The 20818-nt window shown below is 38.3% G+C and overlaps 1 protein-coding gene and 1 long non-coding RNA gene across 17 annotated transcripts in view; one reads left to right on the plus strand and one right to left on the minus strand.

Moving 5' to 3' along the window:
- ARFIP1 (ADP ribosylation factor interacting protein 1) overlaps positions 1–20818 on the plus strand; it is a 135563-nt gene that overhangs the window by 99936 nt on the left and 14809 nt on the right. For all 16 annotated transcript variants that reach the window (XM_006051678.4, XM_025268187.3, XM_006051682.4 and 13 more), the window contains one exon: positions 4905–5079. In XM_006051678.4, the coding sequence (XP_006051740.2) occupies positions 4905–5079 (175 nt within the window). The remainder of the gene's footprint in view (positions 1–4904; positions 5080–20818) is intronic.
- LOC102392817 lies at positions 5561–19287 on the minus strand. Its single transcript, XR_003104364.2, has 4 exons — positions 19152–19287; positions 9010–9079; positions 7235–7378; positions 5561–5648 (listed from the first exon to the last, which is right to left on the minus strand). It is a non-coding gene; the product is annotated as an uncharacterized LOC102392817 (long non-coding RNA).

The following is a 20818-nucleotide window of genomic DNA, read 5'->3' on the forward strand; positions in this document are numbered from 1 at the left end:
ATATTTCTCCTGGCAATCTTGATTTCAGCTTGTGATTCATCCACCTGGGCATTTTGCATGATGTACTCTGAATATAAGTTAAATAAGGCAGGGTGACACACTCCTTTCCCAATTTTGAACCCATCTGTTGTTCCATGTTTGTTTCTTAATCTCAATTCCGCCTTCCTGCCTGATAACTAATTCCTTTTGTGATCTTATTCCAACTTCAGGTTGTAAGTTACTGAATTACTTGCCCACTGTGTCATGGTATCTTACAAATCTATGCCTTTATGCATACTCTTCTCTTCCTGAAATGCTCTATCAATTTCCCAGCCCCAATCCACCTCAAAAACTCTTAACCATCCTTTAAAACTTGTTTTAATTTTCTCCTGAGATGCTTGTTCAGATACCTGATTAAGTAAATTCTTCATCGTGATTTCCATCTTCCTTTCCCCGTGGCAGTATCCCTTATCTCATTTTGTTGTAGTTGTTTGAAAGCTTCTCTTAGTCTAGACTGTTAACTTCTTGAAGATAAGCTATGAAGATGGTAGATAAAATCTGTTTCTAGCACAGTGCCTGAAACTTACAGAGTTAGCACTTAGTATTTGTTGAATGAATTGTATCATGAATGAACCAATGATATGCTTTTGACCTTGAAAGGTGAAATTTATTAAATTCAATATGAGTTGAGAATAAATTGGGCTTGGTGTGAGAGACTCATGTTCTTTCTCGAGTCATATATACATTACAGAGTATGTTTAATTCCCAAAATAGATACAAATTGTACTATAGATAGTTTAATAAAGAGCTTTAGTTTTAGGGCATAAGTTTGTGGTGCTGATTTTGACTGAATTGAGATCACTGTCTGGTTGCTCAGTTGTATCCGACTCTTTGTGACCCCTTGGACTGCAACACACCAGGCTTCCCTGTCCGTCACCAGCTCCTGGAACTTGCTTAAACTCATGTCCATCCAGTCAGTGATGCCATCCAACCATCTCATCCTCTGTTGTCCCCTTCTTCTGCCTTCATTCTTTGCCAGCATCAGGGTCTTTTCTAAGGAGTCAGTTCTTCCCATCAGATGGTCACAGTATTGGAGCTTCGGCTTCAGCATCAGTCCTTCCAGTGAATATTCAGGGTTGATTTCCCTTAGGATGGATTGGTTTGATCTCATTGCAGTCCAAGGGACTCTCAGGAGTTTTCTCCAACACCACAGATCAAAAGCATCAGTTCATCAATTCAGCTTTCTTTATGGTCTAAACCTCATACATGACTACTGGAGAAACCATAGCTTTGACTAGATTGGAATTTTGTCGGCAAAGTAATGTCTTTGCTGATTAATATGCTGTCTGGGTTTGTCATAGCTTTTCTTCCAAGGAGCAAGCATCTTTTAATTTCATGGCTGGAGTCACCATTTGCAGTGATTTTGGAGCCCAAGAAAATAAAGTCTGTCACTGTTTCTGTTGTTTTCCCTTCTATTTGCCTTGAAGTGATGGGATCAGATGCCATGATCTTAGTTTTCTGAATGTTGAGTTTCAAGCCAACTTTTTCACTCTCCTCTTTCACTTTCATCAAGAAGCTCTTTATTGCTCTAAGCTTTCTGCCATAATGGTGGTGTCATTTGCATATCTGAAGTTACTGATATTTCTCCTGGCAGTCTTGATTCCAGCTTGTGCTTCATCCAGCCCAGCATTTTGCATGATATACTCTGCATATAAGTTAAATAAGCAGGATGACAATATACACCCTTGAGATACTCCTTTCCCAATTTGGAACCAGTCCATTGTTCCATGTCCAGTTACAACTGTTGCTTCTTTACCTGCATACAGATTTCTCAGGAGGCAGGTAAAGTGGTCTGGTATTCCCATCTCTTTCAGAATTTTCCACAGTTTGTTGGGATCCACACAGGCAAAGGCTTTAGCATAATCACTGAAACAGAAATAGATGTTTTTCTTGAATTTTCTTGCTTTTTCTGTGTTCCAGTGGGTGCTGGCAATTTGATCTCTGGTTCCTCTGCCTTTTCTAAAACCAGCTTAAACATCTGGAAGTTCATGGTTCATGTACTGTTGAAGCCTAGCTTGGAGAATTTTGAGCATTACTTTGCTAATGTGTGAGATGAATGCAGTTGTGCAGTAATTTGAACATTCTTTGGCATTGTCTGTCTTTGGGATTGGAATGAAAACTGACCTTTTCCAGTCCTGTGGCTACTGCTGAGTTTTCCAAATTTGCTGGCATATTGAGTGCAGCACTTTCACAGCATCATCTTTTAGGATTTGAAATACCTTAACTGGAATTCCATCACCTGTACTAGTTGTGTTCGTAGTGATGGTTCCTAAGGCCCACTTGACTTCACATTCCAGGATATCTGGCTCTAGGTGAGTGATCACACTGTTATGGTTATCTGGGTCATGAAGATCTTTTTTGTATAGTTCTTCTGTGTATTCTTGCCACCTCTTGATATTTTCTGCTTCTGTTAGGTCCATACCATTTCTGTCCTTTATTGAGCCCATCTTTGCATGAAATGTTCCTTTGGTATCTCTAATTTTCTTGAAGAGATCTCTAGTCTTTCCCATTCTGTTGTTTTCCTCTATTTTTTTGCATTGATCGTTGAGGCAGGCTTTCTTACCTCTCCCTGCTGTTCTTTGGAAGTCTGCATTCAGATGTTTATATCTTTCCTTTTCTCCTTTGCTTTTAAGCTTCTCTTCTTTTCAAAGCTATGTATAAGGCCTCTTCAGACACCCATTTTGCCTTTTGGCATTTCTTTTTCTTAGGGATGGTCTTGCTCACTGCTTCCTGTACAATGTCAGGAACCTCCATCCATAGTTCTTCAGGCACTCTATCAGATCTAATCCCTTGAATCTATTTGTCACTTCTACTGTATAATTGTAAAGGATTTGATTTAGGTCATACCTGAATGGTCTAGTGGTTTTCCCTACTTTCTTCAATTTAAGTCTGAATTTGGCAATAAGGAGTTCATAATCTGAGCCACAGTCAGCTCTTGGTCTTGTTTTTGCTGACTGTATAGAGCTTCTCCATCTTCAGCTGCAAAGAATATAATCAGTCTGATTTCAGTATTGATCATCTGGTGATGTCCATGTATAGAGTCATCTCTTGTGTTGTTGGAAGAGAGTGTTTGTTATGACCAGTGTGTTCTGTTTGCATAACTCTGTTAGCCTTTGCCCTGCTTCATTTTGTACCTAAGGGCAAATTTGCCTGTTACTCCAGGTATCTCTTGACTTTTGCATTCCAGTTCCCTATGATGAAAAGGACATCTTTTTGGAGTGTTAGTTGTAGAAGGTCTTGTAGGTCATCATAGAACCATTCCACTTGAGCTGCTTCAGCATTGGTGGTTGGGACATAAACTTGGATTACTGTGATATTGAATGGTTTGCCTTGGAAACAAACAGAGATCATTCTGTCGTTCTTGAGTTTGCTCCCAAAAACTGCATTTTGGACTCTTTTGTTTACTGTGGAGGCCAATCCATTTCCTTCTAAGGGATCTTGCCCACAGTAGTAGTAGATATAATGGTCATCTGAATTAAATTCACCCATTCTGGTCCATTTCTAAAATGTTGATGTTCACTCTTGTCATCTCCTGTTTGACCACTTCCAATTTACCTTGATTCAGGGATCTAACATTCCAGGTTCCTGTGCAATATGGTTCTTTACAGCATTGGACTTTACTTCCCTCACCAGTCACGTCCCCAACTGGGTATTGTTTTTGTTTTGGCTCCATCTCTTCATTCTTTTTGGAGTTGTTTCTCCATTCACCTACTGAGCTGGGAGTTCATCTTTCAATGTCGTATCTTTTCCATATTGTTCATGGAATTCTCAAGGCAAGAATACTGAAGTGGTTTGCCATTCCCTTCTCCAGTGGACCAAATTTTGTCAGAACTCTCCACCATGACCCATCTGTCTTGGGTGGTGCTACACGGCATGGCTCATAGTTTCGTTGAGTTAGACAAGGCTGTGATCCATGTGATCAGTTTAGTTAGTTTTCTGTGATTGTATTTCCTGTCTAAGTACTGAACAGTTGACACTACTGCATAAGTCACTGTTTAATGAGCAAAGTAATGCTGTCGCTACTTGGCTGCTATGACAGAGAGCTTGTGAGGACTGGGGTCGTGCAGTGCCGTGCTGGGGCGACTGTGTCAGCGTTAATGGCGAGAGAGCCTCGAGGGAGGGCCTCTCAGGGAGCGTGAGGTGGTCAAGTGCTCCATGGAAGACACCGTGGTCACATTCTGAATACTAACGATATGGAAATCCACCTAGAGTTGTGCTGTGCATACCGTAGCCACTCAGCACGGGTGTCTGTGGAGCACATGAAGTGACTAGCTTGAATTGAGATGTGATGGAAACTTAAACAGTGGATTTCAGAGACTCAGTCTCCCGCCCCCGAAAAGTACAGTAGCTCAGTAACAGATTTTTTACACTGATTATGTATTACAGTGATAATATTTTGATATATTGGGTAAAATAAAACATACTGTTAAAGAGATGAAGTTAACTTTTTTTTTTGGCTCTGCCTTTGTGGCAAGTGAAATCTTAGACTGGGGATCAAACCTATGCCTCCTGCTTTGGAAGCAAGAATTCTTAACCACTGGACCACCAGGGAAGTCTGTAACCTGGTTTTTAAATTGTGGAAATTTTACTTGTCAGTTGATACTGTGCTTGAAAAGGAAGAGTTAATGAGATTAAGAGATAGTCTCCCCTCCCTCTAAAAAAAGCAGCAGCTCCCCCACCACCATGCTTATATTAATAGCTCTTTGTTAGAAGATACTTGATTTTAAAAGCATAAAGTATCAAATATGTATGAGGATTATTATATATTAATGTATAATATAGGATGGTTGGGTAGTTCCACTTTACCTCCTGAACTTACTTCACACTGTCTTTGTAGCATGCTTCACTTATTCTCCTCTTTCCAGAATTGAATATGATGCATATCGTACTGATTTGGAAGAACTGAATCTTGGACCACGTGATGCAAACACTCTGCCAAAGATTGAGCAATCACAGCATCTGTTCCAAGCACATAAGGAAAAGTACGATAAAATGCGCAATGATGTTTCTATCAAGTTAAAATTTCTAGAAGAAAATAAGGTAAATGTATTCTTTACCTTCTGAGATTTTTTTCTCTGTTAACTCTTTGTTTATAGAGTTGACCCTTGAACCACCTGGGGATTGGGGGCCCTGGCCCTCCAGTGCAGGTGAGAGTCCACGTGTAATGCACACTTGGTTCCCTGAGTCCAGGGCTCCCCTGTGTCTGCAGCTCCACATTTGCAGACTCAGCCCACCCTCCAGTGCTGTAGTATTTACTGTTGAAGAAACCTCACCTGTATGTGGACCCACACAGTTCAAACCCATATTGTTTAAGGGTCAGCTTGGGAGTTGTTGGAAATGAAATTCCATTTATAAACAGTGTTTTCATGTTTATAAGTACATAAAGTATATTACCTTAACCTTTCTGTCATTAAAGTCATCAGCTGTGCTGTTCCAGTCTTTCACATGTAACAATTGGCAAAAAATACTTGATGTTGATCTTCAGACTGATGTTGGTATCAAGTGCTTTAAAAAGTTACATAATGCTATATTCTGTTCTGAATATTTTGAAAACTTTTTATTAATGGTAGGTAGAGATTTCAGGAGGGGAACTGCATTCTTCTCAGTACCTAATAAATGAGGAATAACCGAAAGGTTCTGATTAGGGCTGCAGTTAGCATAACCTGAAAGAAGCAAGCTAAGAAGTCAGTTTTCCAGCTTATTTTCATGTAACATGAACACATCAAAACCTAGAGCAGTGAGAGGTGATATGGACCTACTGTAGCTTTTGTTGGAGGTGGAGTCATGGGATAACAGGCTAGGGGCTCCGGTTTAAGTAGAGAATAGTTTCTGGTGTTTAACATCACATGCATACTGGGATTGGGAAGAAGGATTGCAGTTCTCCTCCCAGTTGGGAACTCTGCACAGAAGAGGTGTGGCATCCTGTGGAGATAGGGTTTCATACTGCACATTGGTGGTCCCTTTCCTGTGCTTTTCACATCCTCTGAAGTCATAATAGAACATCAGCTCTGCTTTCTCCCAGGTACCTTAGTATTTTTCAGTTCTGTCTCTTGATATCTTCTTGTCTTCTTTAATGTTTCCTTAGAAACTCTTCTGGTTGCTATAAAAGCTGCATAGACTTCCTTGAGACCAGGACTGCTCTTACCTTTTTTTTTGTTTTAGCCACAGTGCATGAAAAGTACTGATTTTCCATTACACTGAAACCATTCTGTTGTCAGTAAAGGAGATCTCAGCAGAGTCATCAGACAGGTTGCTCAGCACTCCTCAGACAAGAGCAGAGTGAGCCTTTTAGTTTCATTAGCTGAGCACATGCTGTGGCACCCATTGTGGTCATTTGGTTTAATAGTTTGAAGGATAAGAATATGTCAGTACTTAGATATAGACATATATATATTTTAGAATCAGCACTGGACGGTGTAGTGCTGCATAAAGTGTGCTAGCATTTTATGGGTTCTACCTGAAGCTGATTTGAATGGAAAAAAAGGAATTCATCTAATTTGAGGGTCCAGGACCTCTGCTAGTAGAGGAAATGATTTTAGGGAATGTTTAAAATGGTAATTGTGTTTTCTTGGAACCTAATAGTATTTGTTGTGTGCTATTCTCTGAATAGTGAGATTATGGCTATTTTTTGTATTTTGTATTTTTCTGTATTTTAAACATTTTCTGTGAAAGCTTATGTTGCCTTTATAAAAAGGGTGTTAAGCTTATTTTGAAACAATTAATGTCCCTAAACCACCCATGCTTATATAGTTCTTACCAGCAAATTATACAAGGATAAATAATGGCCATGTAACTATAACTGTCTTACTGTATAGCTCTTTTTGAAACTTGGCAGTAGATCTCCAGATTTAGACATGAACCAGGGAAGGCACACTTGTTATTTACTAGACATTTTACATTTATTCTCTCACTCATTCATCAAAACAGTCTTGAGACTCAGGAGACACATTGAGCAGTGAGGAAGGTTGGGAATAACAGAAAATTGTGACTTAAAAATACTCTTGAGGCACCCTTGTAAAAAGCCTGGACTAGGATCACTCCATTAGCAGAGAAAGGAAAGAGCCGTGGTTTCGAGGCTGCATGACAGGAAATTGACAGAGGAAGCTAGTTTGCCCTGAAGGTTATGAGGGATGAAGGTTGGGAACTTGTTCTATTTAACTCAGTGTTTAGTTTGAAATGACGACAAGATACTCACATGCAAACAATTGGTAGGAAGTTTATGGTGTGGGTTGGCAATTTGGATGAACAGGGTCAGAGTTCCAGAGATTAAAGTTTAGAAGTCATTACTTTGAGAATAGCATTGTCATTGTCTCACCTTCTCTTCTTTAGACGTTTCTTACTATGAACAAAAAAAAAGTTGCATTTATTCTCAAGGGTTTTATTTCTATTCATGGAGAGCCTAGAAATACTCGGGGGTTTCCACAGTTGTCATCAGCTTCAGTTTCAACTCAGTCAGCTTTGTCTAAAATAAAATCTGTAAAGAAACTCTTAACATTTTTATCTTTTTAATTCTTTAAAACTGTAAAGAGATAATGTTCCTGGTCTCAGTTATTTCAAGCAGTAGACAGCTATGATTTGGCTGAAGACGTCAGCTCATAAGAAGAATTTTTTTGTTTTCTTGCTTTTGCTGGAGCAGCTTCTCCCCTTTTTCTTCAGTAGCTCTACGGGAGGATAAAGCAGGCCTCGGAACTGCCCGCCGGCCCTGCTCGCTCTCTCGGCGGCCTGCAGTGCCTCACGTCTGGGGTTCTTCTGTTGTGAGCTGCAGCTGAGTTTGTTCTTTAGTATTTCTTTTATATGCAGTTGTCACGTAATCTGCTCAGTGCTTGAGTGTGAACAAAACATGAGCTTTCTATTTTTTAAATATCGTAGGTTGAATTTTTTTTTAACATAAGTCATCTGAAACATCCGTGAGTGCTAATTTGTAACTTGATGATGTCCTAAAGGCTATTGTTTTTTTCTAAAGCTGTTGGTGCACCTCCTTTTGCTGGGACATTGTGGGGAGAGGAAGGGCCTTTTGGTTATCCTGGCTTTTGGAGTATCCTCCCATAGCGACACTCCTCTTATAAAATGTGAGGCCAGATAATCAAACAGCTAGAATAGTGCAAAATTGAAAGCAAATAGTCATTGAGTAAAGGACTAAAGATCGTCCTGTGACTATTGTAATAAGTTTTAGTGGCCAAACATTGTGAGAATATTTTTGTTTATTTTGTTTTCAGAACTTAAGGAAAAAAATTGAGAGTGATTGGGAGGTAGATTATTTGCTATTAGAAAATTGAGGTGTTTATATGTACTTAGTCTAGCCTTTTTTCTCTCTGGCAAAACAAAAGGAATAGGTATGTATTAAAAATAGCTGTGTGTCCTTACCTGGGTATGTATGTGCGTGCATTAATGCTGAGAGTTGTGTACATGTGTCCATGCTTGTCATTCACCCTTAATGGGAAAACTTGAGTTCTTCTACTGTTTACAGTCTATACTCTGTCCACCCCTTACCCTATCCCCCCCCATATATTGTGTTTACCTTTAACCTAAACAAACCTCTGAATTCTCTTTCTTATTTACTAAACAAGATTGAGTTGCATAACAATAAGAGCACAGATAATTAGGCTCTTATACTGTTTCTGTTTTCATCAATATTTCTTTTTTCCTAGACTTTTAAATAAAGTAACTTGAGCTATTTTCTGACTTAAGGCAGTTTACCTTTTATTGTTCCTCTCAAGGTTCAAAACAAAACATAGACTAAAAAATATAGTCAAGATAAAGAAAATAGTCATTTCTGGTGCTTTGTACACTTTGTTGGAATAGGTACCCTGCCTTCTTTTACAGCCTCATGATGCCTAGCAATGGTGTTAAATGTATAGTAGTCATTTAGCAAATACATGTTTGCATTTCTTCCCAAAATTTGAGGCATGCTGCAGGGAAGGGAGGAGATGGAGGTGAGTAAGAGTCAGCTAGGGCAGAGTCGATGCTTACCTGGCTCTTTGAATGAGTGAGGCATAGCACGCTCTCTCAGAAACGCTTCTGTTGTCCGCAAGATGTGCCGCTTTCACGGAGAGAAAGCAAAAAGCAGAGGAAAAGAAGCACATCAATGTGAGCAGCCCATGTTTACTTTCTTTCAAAACGTTTTATGGCTTAGAACCATGTAGAATGTGAAAAAAGTAATTTAAGATGATGAACATTTCCCCTAAGATAATTGTAATTTAAGAGTACAAGTAAATATCTTTTCAGGTCCACTAATATATTGTGGGGAGGACCCTGAATGTATCAGAGAGTCAACAATAGTTTAGGGTATAAGTAAAGACTAAGAATCCCATTCATTTTGTCATAGTCTTACTTTAAGAAGGATGGAATATACTCTTACTTTAAGGTAATGTCAGTTAATTAGCTATAACCATTAATTGCACAGTTTTTTCTGTTATTATAGTCAGTAACTCAAAAGGATGACAAGGGAGTTGGGGGTTGGGAGGCTGGGAGAAAAAAGGTGAGCCAGACTTGGGAATCTATCCTAGGAAAAATTTCTTAAAAATTGTAGTCATTCTTAACACTAGGTTGATGAAAAGAACTTCACTCACATCATGTTTCATATAGATTTATAATACAGTGATAATCCTGTATGTTAGGATTTCTTTTCTGATATATTACAGATGTATTTCGTATGTGTGTTATTATGAATTTAACTTATCAGAGACAAGTCCAATAAACAAAAGTGATGAGACAGAGGAAGAGCAGAATACACAGAGAATAAAAACAAGACACACTGTAAATCGACTTTACTTCAATTATAAAAAAACACAAAACGAAGTAAACACAGATAATGCAAGACAGCTATGTATGTAGTTTTGGTGACCCAGTGACTATATACAAATATGTTCTGTTACAGGAAGTACTCAAAGCCTACTACATTTTTATAAAAATGCACTGTAAATGCTGGGAAAGGCTAGGAGAGCAAACATATTCTTCTCTTTGAGACGATATGAGCCTCTGAGTTTAAAAAATGGATATCTGTTGCTAGATTTTAAGAAGCATGTTAATCGTTACTTAATATGTACAAGCAGATACATTCTTGAAATCTTTTTCCCCATTCTCAAAAGAACTCTCATTTTTTACTCAATATTTTTAAAAGATTCATGTCAGTGATTTACTGTCATCTTTATTTCTGTAACTGTAGGTATAAACAGTATTCTTGGTATTTGCTCGTAAATCATGTGAAGTTATTATATTCTATAGGTAAAAGAACCTGATTCTAAATAAAACATAAGCCCTTATGGATTGAAAGGTAGAATATAGTAAGCAGCCGCAACACTGCCAAGTGTGGTTCCCTCCATTTGGATCCTGTGAGATGGCCCCTTACTCCTGCAGCTTTATTTCCAAGCGTAATTCCCAAGTGGGTTCAGTCGTGTAATTTCATGTTGTTACTGTTTTTTATTTATTTAGCAAACATTTATCATGTATTATATACTGTGTACCAGGAGGTGTTCTGGACATTGTTCTGGACCCAGTGAGCAAAAGTGAAAAAAATTCTACCCTCAGAGTTTATAGCCTAGTAAAAGAAACAGGGAAGCCTGGCGTGCTGCAGTTGATGGGGTCCCAGAGTCAAACACAACTTAGCAACTGAATAGCAATGAAAGAAGCAACACTGATCAAATCACACCAAAATGCATGTATGTACATATATATAAATTGTGGCTGTGACCAGTGAGTGGTCAGGCTTCTATTAGAATGTGATGTTGAAAATTCACCAGGTAAAGTGAGAAGCAAAGCGTATTCCAGGTAATTGGAACAGTCTGTGGGAGGTAAACAGGGGCCAAACCATGCCGGCCTTATAGGCCACTTTAGGGAAGAGCGTATTTGAGTGTTGGTGGGAATCCATTGCAGGAATTCTTGGCAAATGACAAGTCTTAAAATGGTTCAGAGGCTGTAGTAGATCCTAAGAGTGAATATAGGAGTTTAAACAGGATGATGGGAGCAAGGATTGGGGTAGTGTTCATGGAAGTGGAGTGAGCTGAAGATTTCAAGAGATACTTAAATGGTAGAACATAAATACATGTAAAATATGAAGAATAGATTGATATATAATTAGCACCTTTGACTTTTTATTCCTTTATTCAGCAAATGTTCAATACTTGTTTCAGTCACTGAGTTAAAGTCTTGCTGTCATAGAGTCAAGTAAAAGAAATATATATTAACCAGCTAATTACAGAAATACAAGCTGTGATTGGTGCTGTGAAGGGAAAATAGAGGGGTCTTATGAACATACAAAGGGAACATGTCTTGACATGAGAGAGGAAGTGACGCTGGAGCTGAGACCCAAAGGGATGGAGAGGAGGCAACCAGAGGTGTATAGGGAAAGGAATGATGGGTGCGTGCTCAGTCGTGGCCAGGCTCCGCTGTCCCTGGAATTCTCCAGGTAAGAAGACTGGAGTGGGTTGAAGATTCCCCCTCCTCCAAGGGATCTTCCCAGACTAGATTGGGATCGAACCTGCATCTCCTGTGTCTCCTGCATTGCAGATGGATTTTTTACCTCTGAGCCGTAAGGGAAAGGAATAGAATATGCAAAAGCCAGTCAAAGGTCAGTGAGTCCAGAGCATGCAGAGAACCAGGGAGAGTAGCTCTGGATGAAATAGATAGATCTGGCCAACACAAGGGTGAGATGACCTACATGCAAGGTTATTCATCACAGTATCACTGGTAACATCAAAAGATGAGGAACAACTGAACAGTTCAGCAGTAAAGAACAAGTTGAATAAACTATGGCTCATTTATACAATGGAATACTTTTCAGCCATTAAAAAAAAAAAAGACTAGGGATGTCATTAATAGAAAGATCCTCAGAGCATACTATTAATAATAAATGAAAAGACCAAGGTGCACAGCATTGTATGTGGTACAAAACCTTTTGTGTAAGAAAGGAAAGACTTAAGAATATATAATCTTATTTTCTTGTATTTGCATAAAGAAAATCCAAAGGAATTAACTAATTAATGTTTTTTTTTTAACCTGTAAGGGGAATAGAGTAGTTGGAGACAGGACTGAAAATCTTGATATATACTTATATCCTTTCAATTTTGGTCCTACGTATTTAAAGGATGATTTTGATTTAAAAGAAAAGAAAATATGTATAGATAGAAAATGTTTGTTTTTAAATAGGATACCTTCTGTTTTCAAAAAGACTTAACCAGATTTCTATTTTTTAAACATAATTTTATTACCTATGACCTATAATTTTGCTCATAGCTTAAAATCAAATGATCGATTCAGTGTTGGAAAGAATAGAAAGACAGTTTCATCTTAAGTGTGAGGTTAGAAATGATATGATAGTGCCTTCCATATACATCAGAATATATTTTCTTGTATACTGCCATGTTTGCTGCGTTTAATGGTTTGACTTCCAGGTCTCTTTAAAACTTTTTAAACACACATGAAACAGGAAAAATTTGCCTGTGATTTGCGTTGCCTCCTTTCCCTTTTTATAACAGAGATGGAAGTTAACTATCTTTGTATCAATCATGCAACTAAAAAGAATTGAGAGTTGTGGGTTGATTTTGAACTTAACAGCATCCAAGCCATACCTGTTGGCAGATTTTGAAATTGACAGCATCCAATTACCTGTCTTGGTGATTTGCAGTCCTCAGCTGTTGAATGAGGGAGTGAGCATACCCAGCCAACCAGTTCATGCAGTCTCCCCGTCAGCTGTGCTAGTATCCAGCAGGCAGGGTGAAGGAAAGATTTAAAAGCCTTCCAAAGGGATAGCACATGAATTGCTGTTTTTATATATTTGACTTCGTGTGTGTGTGTGTGTGTTTGGCAGTTATGTTTAAAGTACTTGTGTTTTCTTGACCTGGTCAGAAGTTCATGTTTCTGTTGTTTATCTTAGAGGGGAGGGGATTGTTCAGTGCTTCTACTTTGAGTGTATAGGATTCACCTATTAAAATTTAATTCTTGACCGTTACTGCTGCATTGTCTCTGTTCTGTTAAATGGTTGTACTTGTGTGCGCCTCAGATCCACATTTCACTTACTTTGCCAGCCTTGATTGTCACCCAGGTCAGTTGGCTGGTTTGTCAGTTTGTGATAAAGGTGAGTTTTTAAGTCTGCGGCCAATGTGAGATTTGAACAGACCACTGCTATCTGCATTCATTTTAGTTACAGTAGCATTACTGCACTTTTTTTTTTTTTTGGTTCTTAGTTACCGTCTTGAGATTTACTTAAAAATAAACCCTTTAATTAGTATCTCTGAGTAAAATCTCAGACTATACCAGCAGTGTTTAAGAACTTGACTTTGCGTTCTTTTTGACCTTTCCTTGAAATCCTCTCAGTAATGACTCAGTCCTTTCCTGTTGACTATATATATATTTCTTCCATGACTCATCTATACTTTGCTTTCTTAGATTTGAAATAATCACTTTATAACTAGATTTTTTTCTTTATTCCTCTTAAATCATGTAACATTCTGGTTTCATATTTCTTTAAATTTTCGAAAGATCCCTTTTAAAAATTATTCAGTACATTTTTAAGGTGCTTGCCTTGGGCTATTATAATGACTAAATCTAAAGAAATATTGTATAATTCTGTTACGACAAACTCTCTGCTAACAAGCAGCTTACAGTCTCATGGAGAACATTTCTGTTCTATACAAAATGGTGAGTGAAGCATGAGGAAGAAGAAACCTGGAATTTGACAAAGAAAACCTCAAGAAGGGCTGGACGCAGCGGTGTGGCTCAGGGAGGGCTGGAAGTAGCGGTGTGGCTTGAGCCAGACCGCAGAGTGAGGAGCACGACACTGGCAGAAACAGACCAAAAAAGGTCTTCAAGAAATCCTAGATCCTATGTTTCAGTGATTTGTAAACTTCTGTTATATTTTCTGTTCTCTTCCTAAAGCAAAACATAGTATTGCTGCTTATGGATTTTTTTTTTAAGAAAATTAATGGTTTTATTATAACAAATTTTGGTAAAGATTTTCTAAGTTTAAACAGTTGTTAGGTGCCTGGGATGAGAATTTTGCAAGCTGTTTAAGAGGGAAAAAGTTAGCTTTCCAAGATAAAATACAGAACCACACTATGAAGGAAAACTATCTTGTGAATGTAAAGATGAGTTTGAATGGACCATTAGTTTATCTGTAAGTTCCTGTTGCCCAGTGTCCAAAACGCCAGAGAGAACAGGATCACCTATTCAATGAAAGAAAATACCCAGTGCCTTAACGACGCTCATGGCCCTAAATTAATTTTAAGCTAGGAGTTCATATGCTAACTGGAAAGATTTATGCTATAAAATGTGTCCTCGAGCAGCTTGAAAGTTTCTTTCTTCTGTGTATTATCATAGCATCCAGGGCTTTCTCCATCAAAGCACCAATCTTACTGTGCTGTGAATGCCTCTTAGTCTGTTTCTTCTCCTAGACGTGAGTGCCACGGGTACACAGTTAGGGCATTCCCTTCCTATAGTAAGTGAACCAGTGAACACGGATCTTTGAGTAATCTGCATATAGAGGAAGTCTATCATCTTCTCAGCCAGCCAGCTTTCCAATTAAGGTGGTATTCCTTGCCTTAAAAAAAAAAAAAAAAACAGCAGAGGGAAAAGATTGGAGATAACCTTGGAAAACAGAAGCCATGTTGGTCACATTTAAACCTGGAACCTTTGGAGGGAAGGGTGAGGACTGGGAGTTAGCTAGCTTAGGCATTTTTGCTAAAGGGGAGAAAACTTGTGTGAATCTGTTACTGGAGTTTACCGATTGCATTTCATCAGTTATCTTCTTTTCAAAACAGGACTGCCCCTTTTTACCTCATGGCATTGGGCTCCACTCAGTCATGTCTGACTCTGCAACCCCGTGGACTGTAACCCTCCAGGCTGCCCAGTCCATGGGATTCTCCAGGCAAGAATACTGGAGTGGGTTGCCATTTCTTTCTCCAGGGGATCTTCCTGACCCAGGGATGAAACCCAGGTCTCCTGTATTGCAAGCAGGAGCCACAAGGGAAGCCACTTTTTACCTCATAGGATGCTTTTTTTTTTTTTTACGTAATTGTCAATGATTTGTTGAAACCCATCCCGGTGAGTCAGAAAAATGAAATCTGTTCTTCCACCTCCATATTTGTCTTTCCTTCTCCCTCCCTTCCCAAGGCCCACACCCATATTTCTGATAGTGCTTTTCTTTTTCAGCTGGTAGTTGCTTTTATGACAAGCCATTTCCAAAGCTATTACAAATAAAATTACACTTTGCAAACCTAATAAAAGGCCAGGACAGGTATATTTTCCTGCTATTACTCTTCTGGTTTCTTACTTACTGGAAAAAGATCAAGGGTGCACAGAGAAAGCACATCATTATACATTTTTAAATAGTTGGGGAAAAAGGAGTTAATACCTTACATATTGGTGGTTGGAGACTTCTTACTAAACAGTGATTTTGTTCCAGCTTTTCCTTTCATGTTTAAGCCAAGCTACCGCCCCCAAATTACTCTACACTTAATATAAAACCCTATTTTATAGAATTACTATAAAGGAGAGCCAAATAAGTTTGAAGAACTTAACAATTGTAAATAAAATTGCAAGCTAATAACTTATTTTAACTAGAAATTACCTCATTTAAAAAAATTACCTCAATGTCTCTGATAAGAAGGTATGTAATCTAAATTTGATTTGGGAAAAAGTTCATTTGGTAGAAGTAAAGTACTTTTTTTTTTATTGTTTGATGTCTATGAAGTAATACTTTAAGTTTTATAGTCAGTAACTTTGTAAATGGTATTTATCTTCTTTTGATACATGCTGTGTAGGCACGAGAAAGTTTTTAGTGTTATCCACTTGGTATCATTGAGTTAGACAAGTCTGCTTAGACAGCATATTAAAAAGCAGAGACGTTACTTTGTCAATGAAGGTCCGTCTAGTCAAGACTATGGTTTTTCCAGTGGTCATGTATGGATGTGAGAGTTGGACTGTGAAGAAGGCTGAGTGCCGAAGAATTGATGCTTTTGAACTGTGGTGTTGGAGAAGACTCTTGAGAGTCCCTTGGACTGCAAGGAGATCCAACCAGTCCATCCTAAAGGAGATCAGTCCTGGGTGTTCATTGGAAGGACTGATGTTGAAGCTGAAACTCCAATACTTTGGCCACCTGATGCGAAGAGCTGACTCAATGGAAAAGACCCTGATGCTGGGAAAGATTGAGGGCAGGAGGAGAAGGGGATGACAGAGGATGAGATGGTTGGATGGCATCACCGACTCAATGGACATGGGTTTGGGTGGACTCCGGGAGTTGTTGTTGGACAGGGAGGCCTGGCGTGCTGCGGTTCATGGGGTTGCAGAGTCGGACACGACTGAGCGACTGAACTGAACTGAACTTGGTATCATGTATCAGTTCTACTCTTAAATTTCTCTTACCCAATTTCTATTTAAAACCCCAGCTTGTCTCTGTGTGTTAGCAGTCAGTGTTGAAGTTTGTTTTGCCCTTTAACAATTACAGTATCGTATGGCATATTTTAGGTCATTCACCAGATGTTGCTATAGTGGTTTTCCTTTTGTCTGGTCAGGGTTGCTCTTTGGCAGATCTTTATGAAAGTTCCCTGTGATTGACTTCACAATGATTTAGTGTGTTTCTAAATTACTGTAACTGTTTCTGATGTTAGGTGTTGAAAATTGGTCAAATCTTTCATCATCCCACAGGCAGAAAATGTTGCTTCTGTCTTCTACTTCTATTTTAAATCTGGTTTTCTGTTGTGTTTTATTTAGCCTTATAACCACTTTAAGTTAGGAGATACATACATAAATAGATCAATATAGATTTTATTTTCCTGCTCTGTAATTATGTAAAGATTATATGAAAGTTTTTTATTATATGAATACTTAATATTGCATTATTCTTCATAACTTTAGGAAGAATTAAATTTTAGCTGTTCCATTCTCTGCATTAGTTCCTTGTCCTGAGGCTGTTTGCGTAGCAGCTTGAGGACCAGAGACAAAACAGAAAGTTAAAGTATCTTTTCCACGTTACTGCCCTTCCTTTAGTTGATCTGTTAACCTTTCTTTGTTTATTTCGAACTTTGTTTAAAAGCTTTCTAAAATGCTTATTGCCTATGAATAGAGGCAGGTTAGAATAGGGGAAAGAAGCCAGTCTTGGAATAGACATTCCTAAGTTCCCCAAATCCTGTCTGCTTCCTGGATGTCTAAAACTTAGGTGAATTACTTAACTTTCTGAGTCTTTTTTTTTTTTTTTTTTAATGATAACATGGAGAGAATATAAGATTGCAAAGAGCAGATGTAAGGGTAACATTTATCTGTTGAACAAAAAGTGCTTCACAAAAGTTAGTGTCACCTACTATAATAAAGAATAGTCTACCAAAAATTCTTGGCTGTTTCTTTGATACTATATGCTCATAACTTCTCATGATTTTATAGGACAAATGTAGAAGTAATCTGAAAAAGTGTAATGACCCTAAAATATTTCCTTCAGCATTATGGCTTTTTGACCCTTCTTCTAAAAAGTAGGGTTTGATCTTTTCCCCTCATTTTACTGTCTTCACGTCTCTCAAGTCAGTTCTAATTGAGAAGCCAGAATCTTGCCCAGACTGACCTTTATAAAGTGAACCTGATGAAAAAACCAGATACTTAAAATAATGCTTTTGAGTCTTGTTAGAATTGCTTATATACAGTGACAACAGCATAATATCATTACCATGGTTGCAAAAATTATCTTTAAAATTGTACTGCAGCTGCTTTTCTAATAGTTAATTTTTCCCTCTATTGGTAATGGCTTATATTTATTTAATAACCAAAATATCCTGAAGATTCTTTGTAGCTATCATAGCTTCACTGAATACATTATATGAGTCCATATCCTAGTGCAAATTAAAATTAGTCAAAAATAAGTAGAGAAAGAATAGAAAAAAAAATTTATAAGAAAAAGATGTAGTAAAAGCAAAATATTCTGTTTTTAATTCATTTAATTTAGAAGGTATATTCTTATGATAATTGATTTATTAGTTTAATTTACCTCTCTTTTTGAGTTAGTAATGGTTGGATTAAAGAGTCAACTTACTATTCTTATTTAAAGACTTAGTACCAGAATCAAAACTTGCACTAGAATAACACAGAATCAGTGCCAATAGAAAAGTGAGATAAGTTACCTGTTTTGGTATAAAAACAGCTTCTGAGGTTAAAGTGACAGTACAATTTTATACTTTATTCCCATAATTATAATTGAAAAGTTGTGAATCCCCAGAGCCTCTCTTTATACCAGAAACTTTTCTGAAGTGTGAATACTTTGAAATGCTTTTACACATCAACCTTCTCACAGTTACCAAAAGAATGTTTTTGTGAAAATGGATATTGTCTCATTTTGTTGTGAAAATTAGAATTCAGTCCTAAAAAGCATCCTCTTTTCTTTCTGGATTAGGTTTCCTGGGGAGTGGGGAGCCATTTTAAATACAGCTAATGTCCCTGTTTTGAGGCTCAGTTAGGGTGTCTGTTAGGTTGGTTGACTGTCAGAGGGTGGGGACCGTTGTGTTGACATCAGTAGGGCTAACTAAAAGTTGTCTGATGCCCTTCACCCTTTCTTTTTGACTCAGGAGTCTCCTAACTTTCTAGATTGCTGTAAGAGCTCTCTGCAGTTTAGTATTTGAATCAAATCCTGTGCTCCTTTATTGTCTTCTCCAATTCTAAAACATTGACAATTAAAATTTAAACCCAGAATTTTTTGTGGCCCAAAAAAACAATAATTAGCTAGACCTTATTTCTAAAAATTAGAATTTCACACTAAAAATACAGAAGGCTTTTAGTTTCTCTGTAATTCCAGGAGCCAAGGGTCATCTGAAATTGGAAAACAAGCGAAATACTAGAAGAGCAAGATAGAAATATTACTTTGTGACTCAAGTAGGTTTACTAGTGTGAAAACCTTAAACAGTAACTCAAAATAGGGAAGAGTGTTCATAAACTTGTACATAAACTTTCAGCTGAATTTAATACTTCTCTAATCAAAGTGCCAGTTTCTGTCCTTTAAATAGAAATAATGTTTTTCTATTGAAAGAAAGCCTTTCAACAGAAAGGTTTTCCATAGCCATGTGAGTTTCCAAATATGTTTACTACTATTTAGAAAGCAACTTTATCAGAAAGTTTCAGTAGAAAGGAACCATAAACATTACCTGAATCTCAGTTTCTTCATTATTCAGGTGAAGAGAGCTCACAGGGTAAACATGGGACAGAAATGGGGATTAGGCCCAGTTTCCTTGAAGCTGTCGTTCTCATTCAACTCTGTCACCCTCCTTCTGCAGTTACAAGAGTCTCTAAGGGCAAAGAAAAGGATTATCTACTTCATGGACAGAGAAAATAGAAAATTAATAAATGATTTATTTGTAGTAGATTTGCTTTGTTCCTAATCTGGTAAGTGGAATTTTTAGTGAAGGAAGTTTTACTTGTGTGCTTTTGCAAAAATTCAAAACTCGTCACATAGCAGTTTGTAAGGATTGTACCATGATGTTTTAGGGACAGAAGTTTTCCTTGAATTCTCTGAGGTGTATTACTTTAGACTCTACAAGCAAAGGTGAATGTCTTGATTATAATTGATTGTGGCTTTAGAGAGAATTAGAAAATAGAAAGATTATTTGAAATGTTCTAATTTAGTTTCATTTTTAAATCTATTGATTTATACTCTTTATTTTTTATACTATAATTGAGTCATGAGGCTTTATTATTGTCCTGTTTTTTCCTTTGCTTTTTTATTTAATTGGTGTACGTGTGTGCGTGCTTGTCATTTAGTCATGTCCCACTCTTTGTGACCCCACAGACTGTGGTCCGCCACCAGGCTCCTCTGTCCGTGGAATTTTCCAGGCAAGAATACTGAAGTAGGTAACCATTTCCTCCTCCAGGGGATTTTTCCTACCCAGACAGGGATCGAACCCATGTCTGTCTCCTGTGTCTCCTGCATTGCAAGGCAGATTCTTTACCACTGAGCTACCTGGGAAAGTCCCAGTTGGGCTACACACAGTTTTTTTTTTAATTTTTTAAATTGGTATGCACACAAAATACATACCCTTGGGCTTCCCAGGTGACTCAGTGGTAAAGAATCCGCCTGCCAAGCAGGAGATGCGGGTTCAACCCCTGGGTCTGGAACTTCCCCTGGAGAAGGAAATGGCAACCCACTCCAGTATTCTTGTCTGGGAAATCCCATGAACAGAGGAGACTGGCGGGCTACAGTCCATGGGGTTGCAAAAAGTCAGACACGACTGAGTGACTACATACACGACAACAGCAATGCATTCCTCTTAGGTCAGTACGTAGTTGTGGAATAGCTGGGCTGTATGTACAGTAACATGGGAATAGTAGGTGCGTGTTTAACTTTTTAAGATTCAGTTCAGTTCAGTCACTCAGTCCTGTCCGACTCTGCGACCTCATGAACTGCAGCACGCCAGGCCTCCCTGTCCATCACCAACTCCTGGAGTTCACTCAAACTCACGTCCATCGAGTCGGTGATGCCATCCAGCCATCTCATCCTCTGTCGTCCCCTTCTCCTCCTGCCCCCAATCCCTCCCAGCATCAGAGTCTTTTCCAATGAGTCAGCTCTTCGCATGAGGTGGCCAAAGTACTGGAGTTTCAGCTTTAGCATCATTCCTTCCAAAGAAATCCCAGGGCTGATCTCCTTCAGAATGGACTGGATCTCCTTACAGTCCAAGGGACTCTCAAGAGTCTTCTCCAACACCACACTTCAAAAGCATCAATTCTTCAGCACTCAGCCTTCTTCACAGTCCAACTGTCACATCCGTACATGACCACAGGAAAAACCATAGCCTTGACTAGACGAACCTTTGTTGGC

Source organism: Bubalus bubalis, chromosome 17, assembly GCF_019923935.1.
Source record: "Bubalus bubalis isolate 160015118507 breed Murrah chromosome 17, NDDB_SH_1, whole genome shotgun sequence".
Classification (NCBI taxonomy): domain Eukaryota; kingdom Metazoa; phylum Chordata; class Mammalia; order Artiodactyla; family Bovidae; genus Bubalus; species Bubalus bubalis.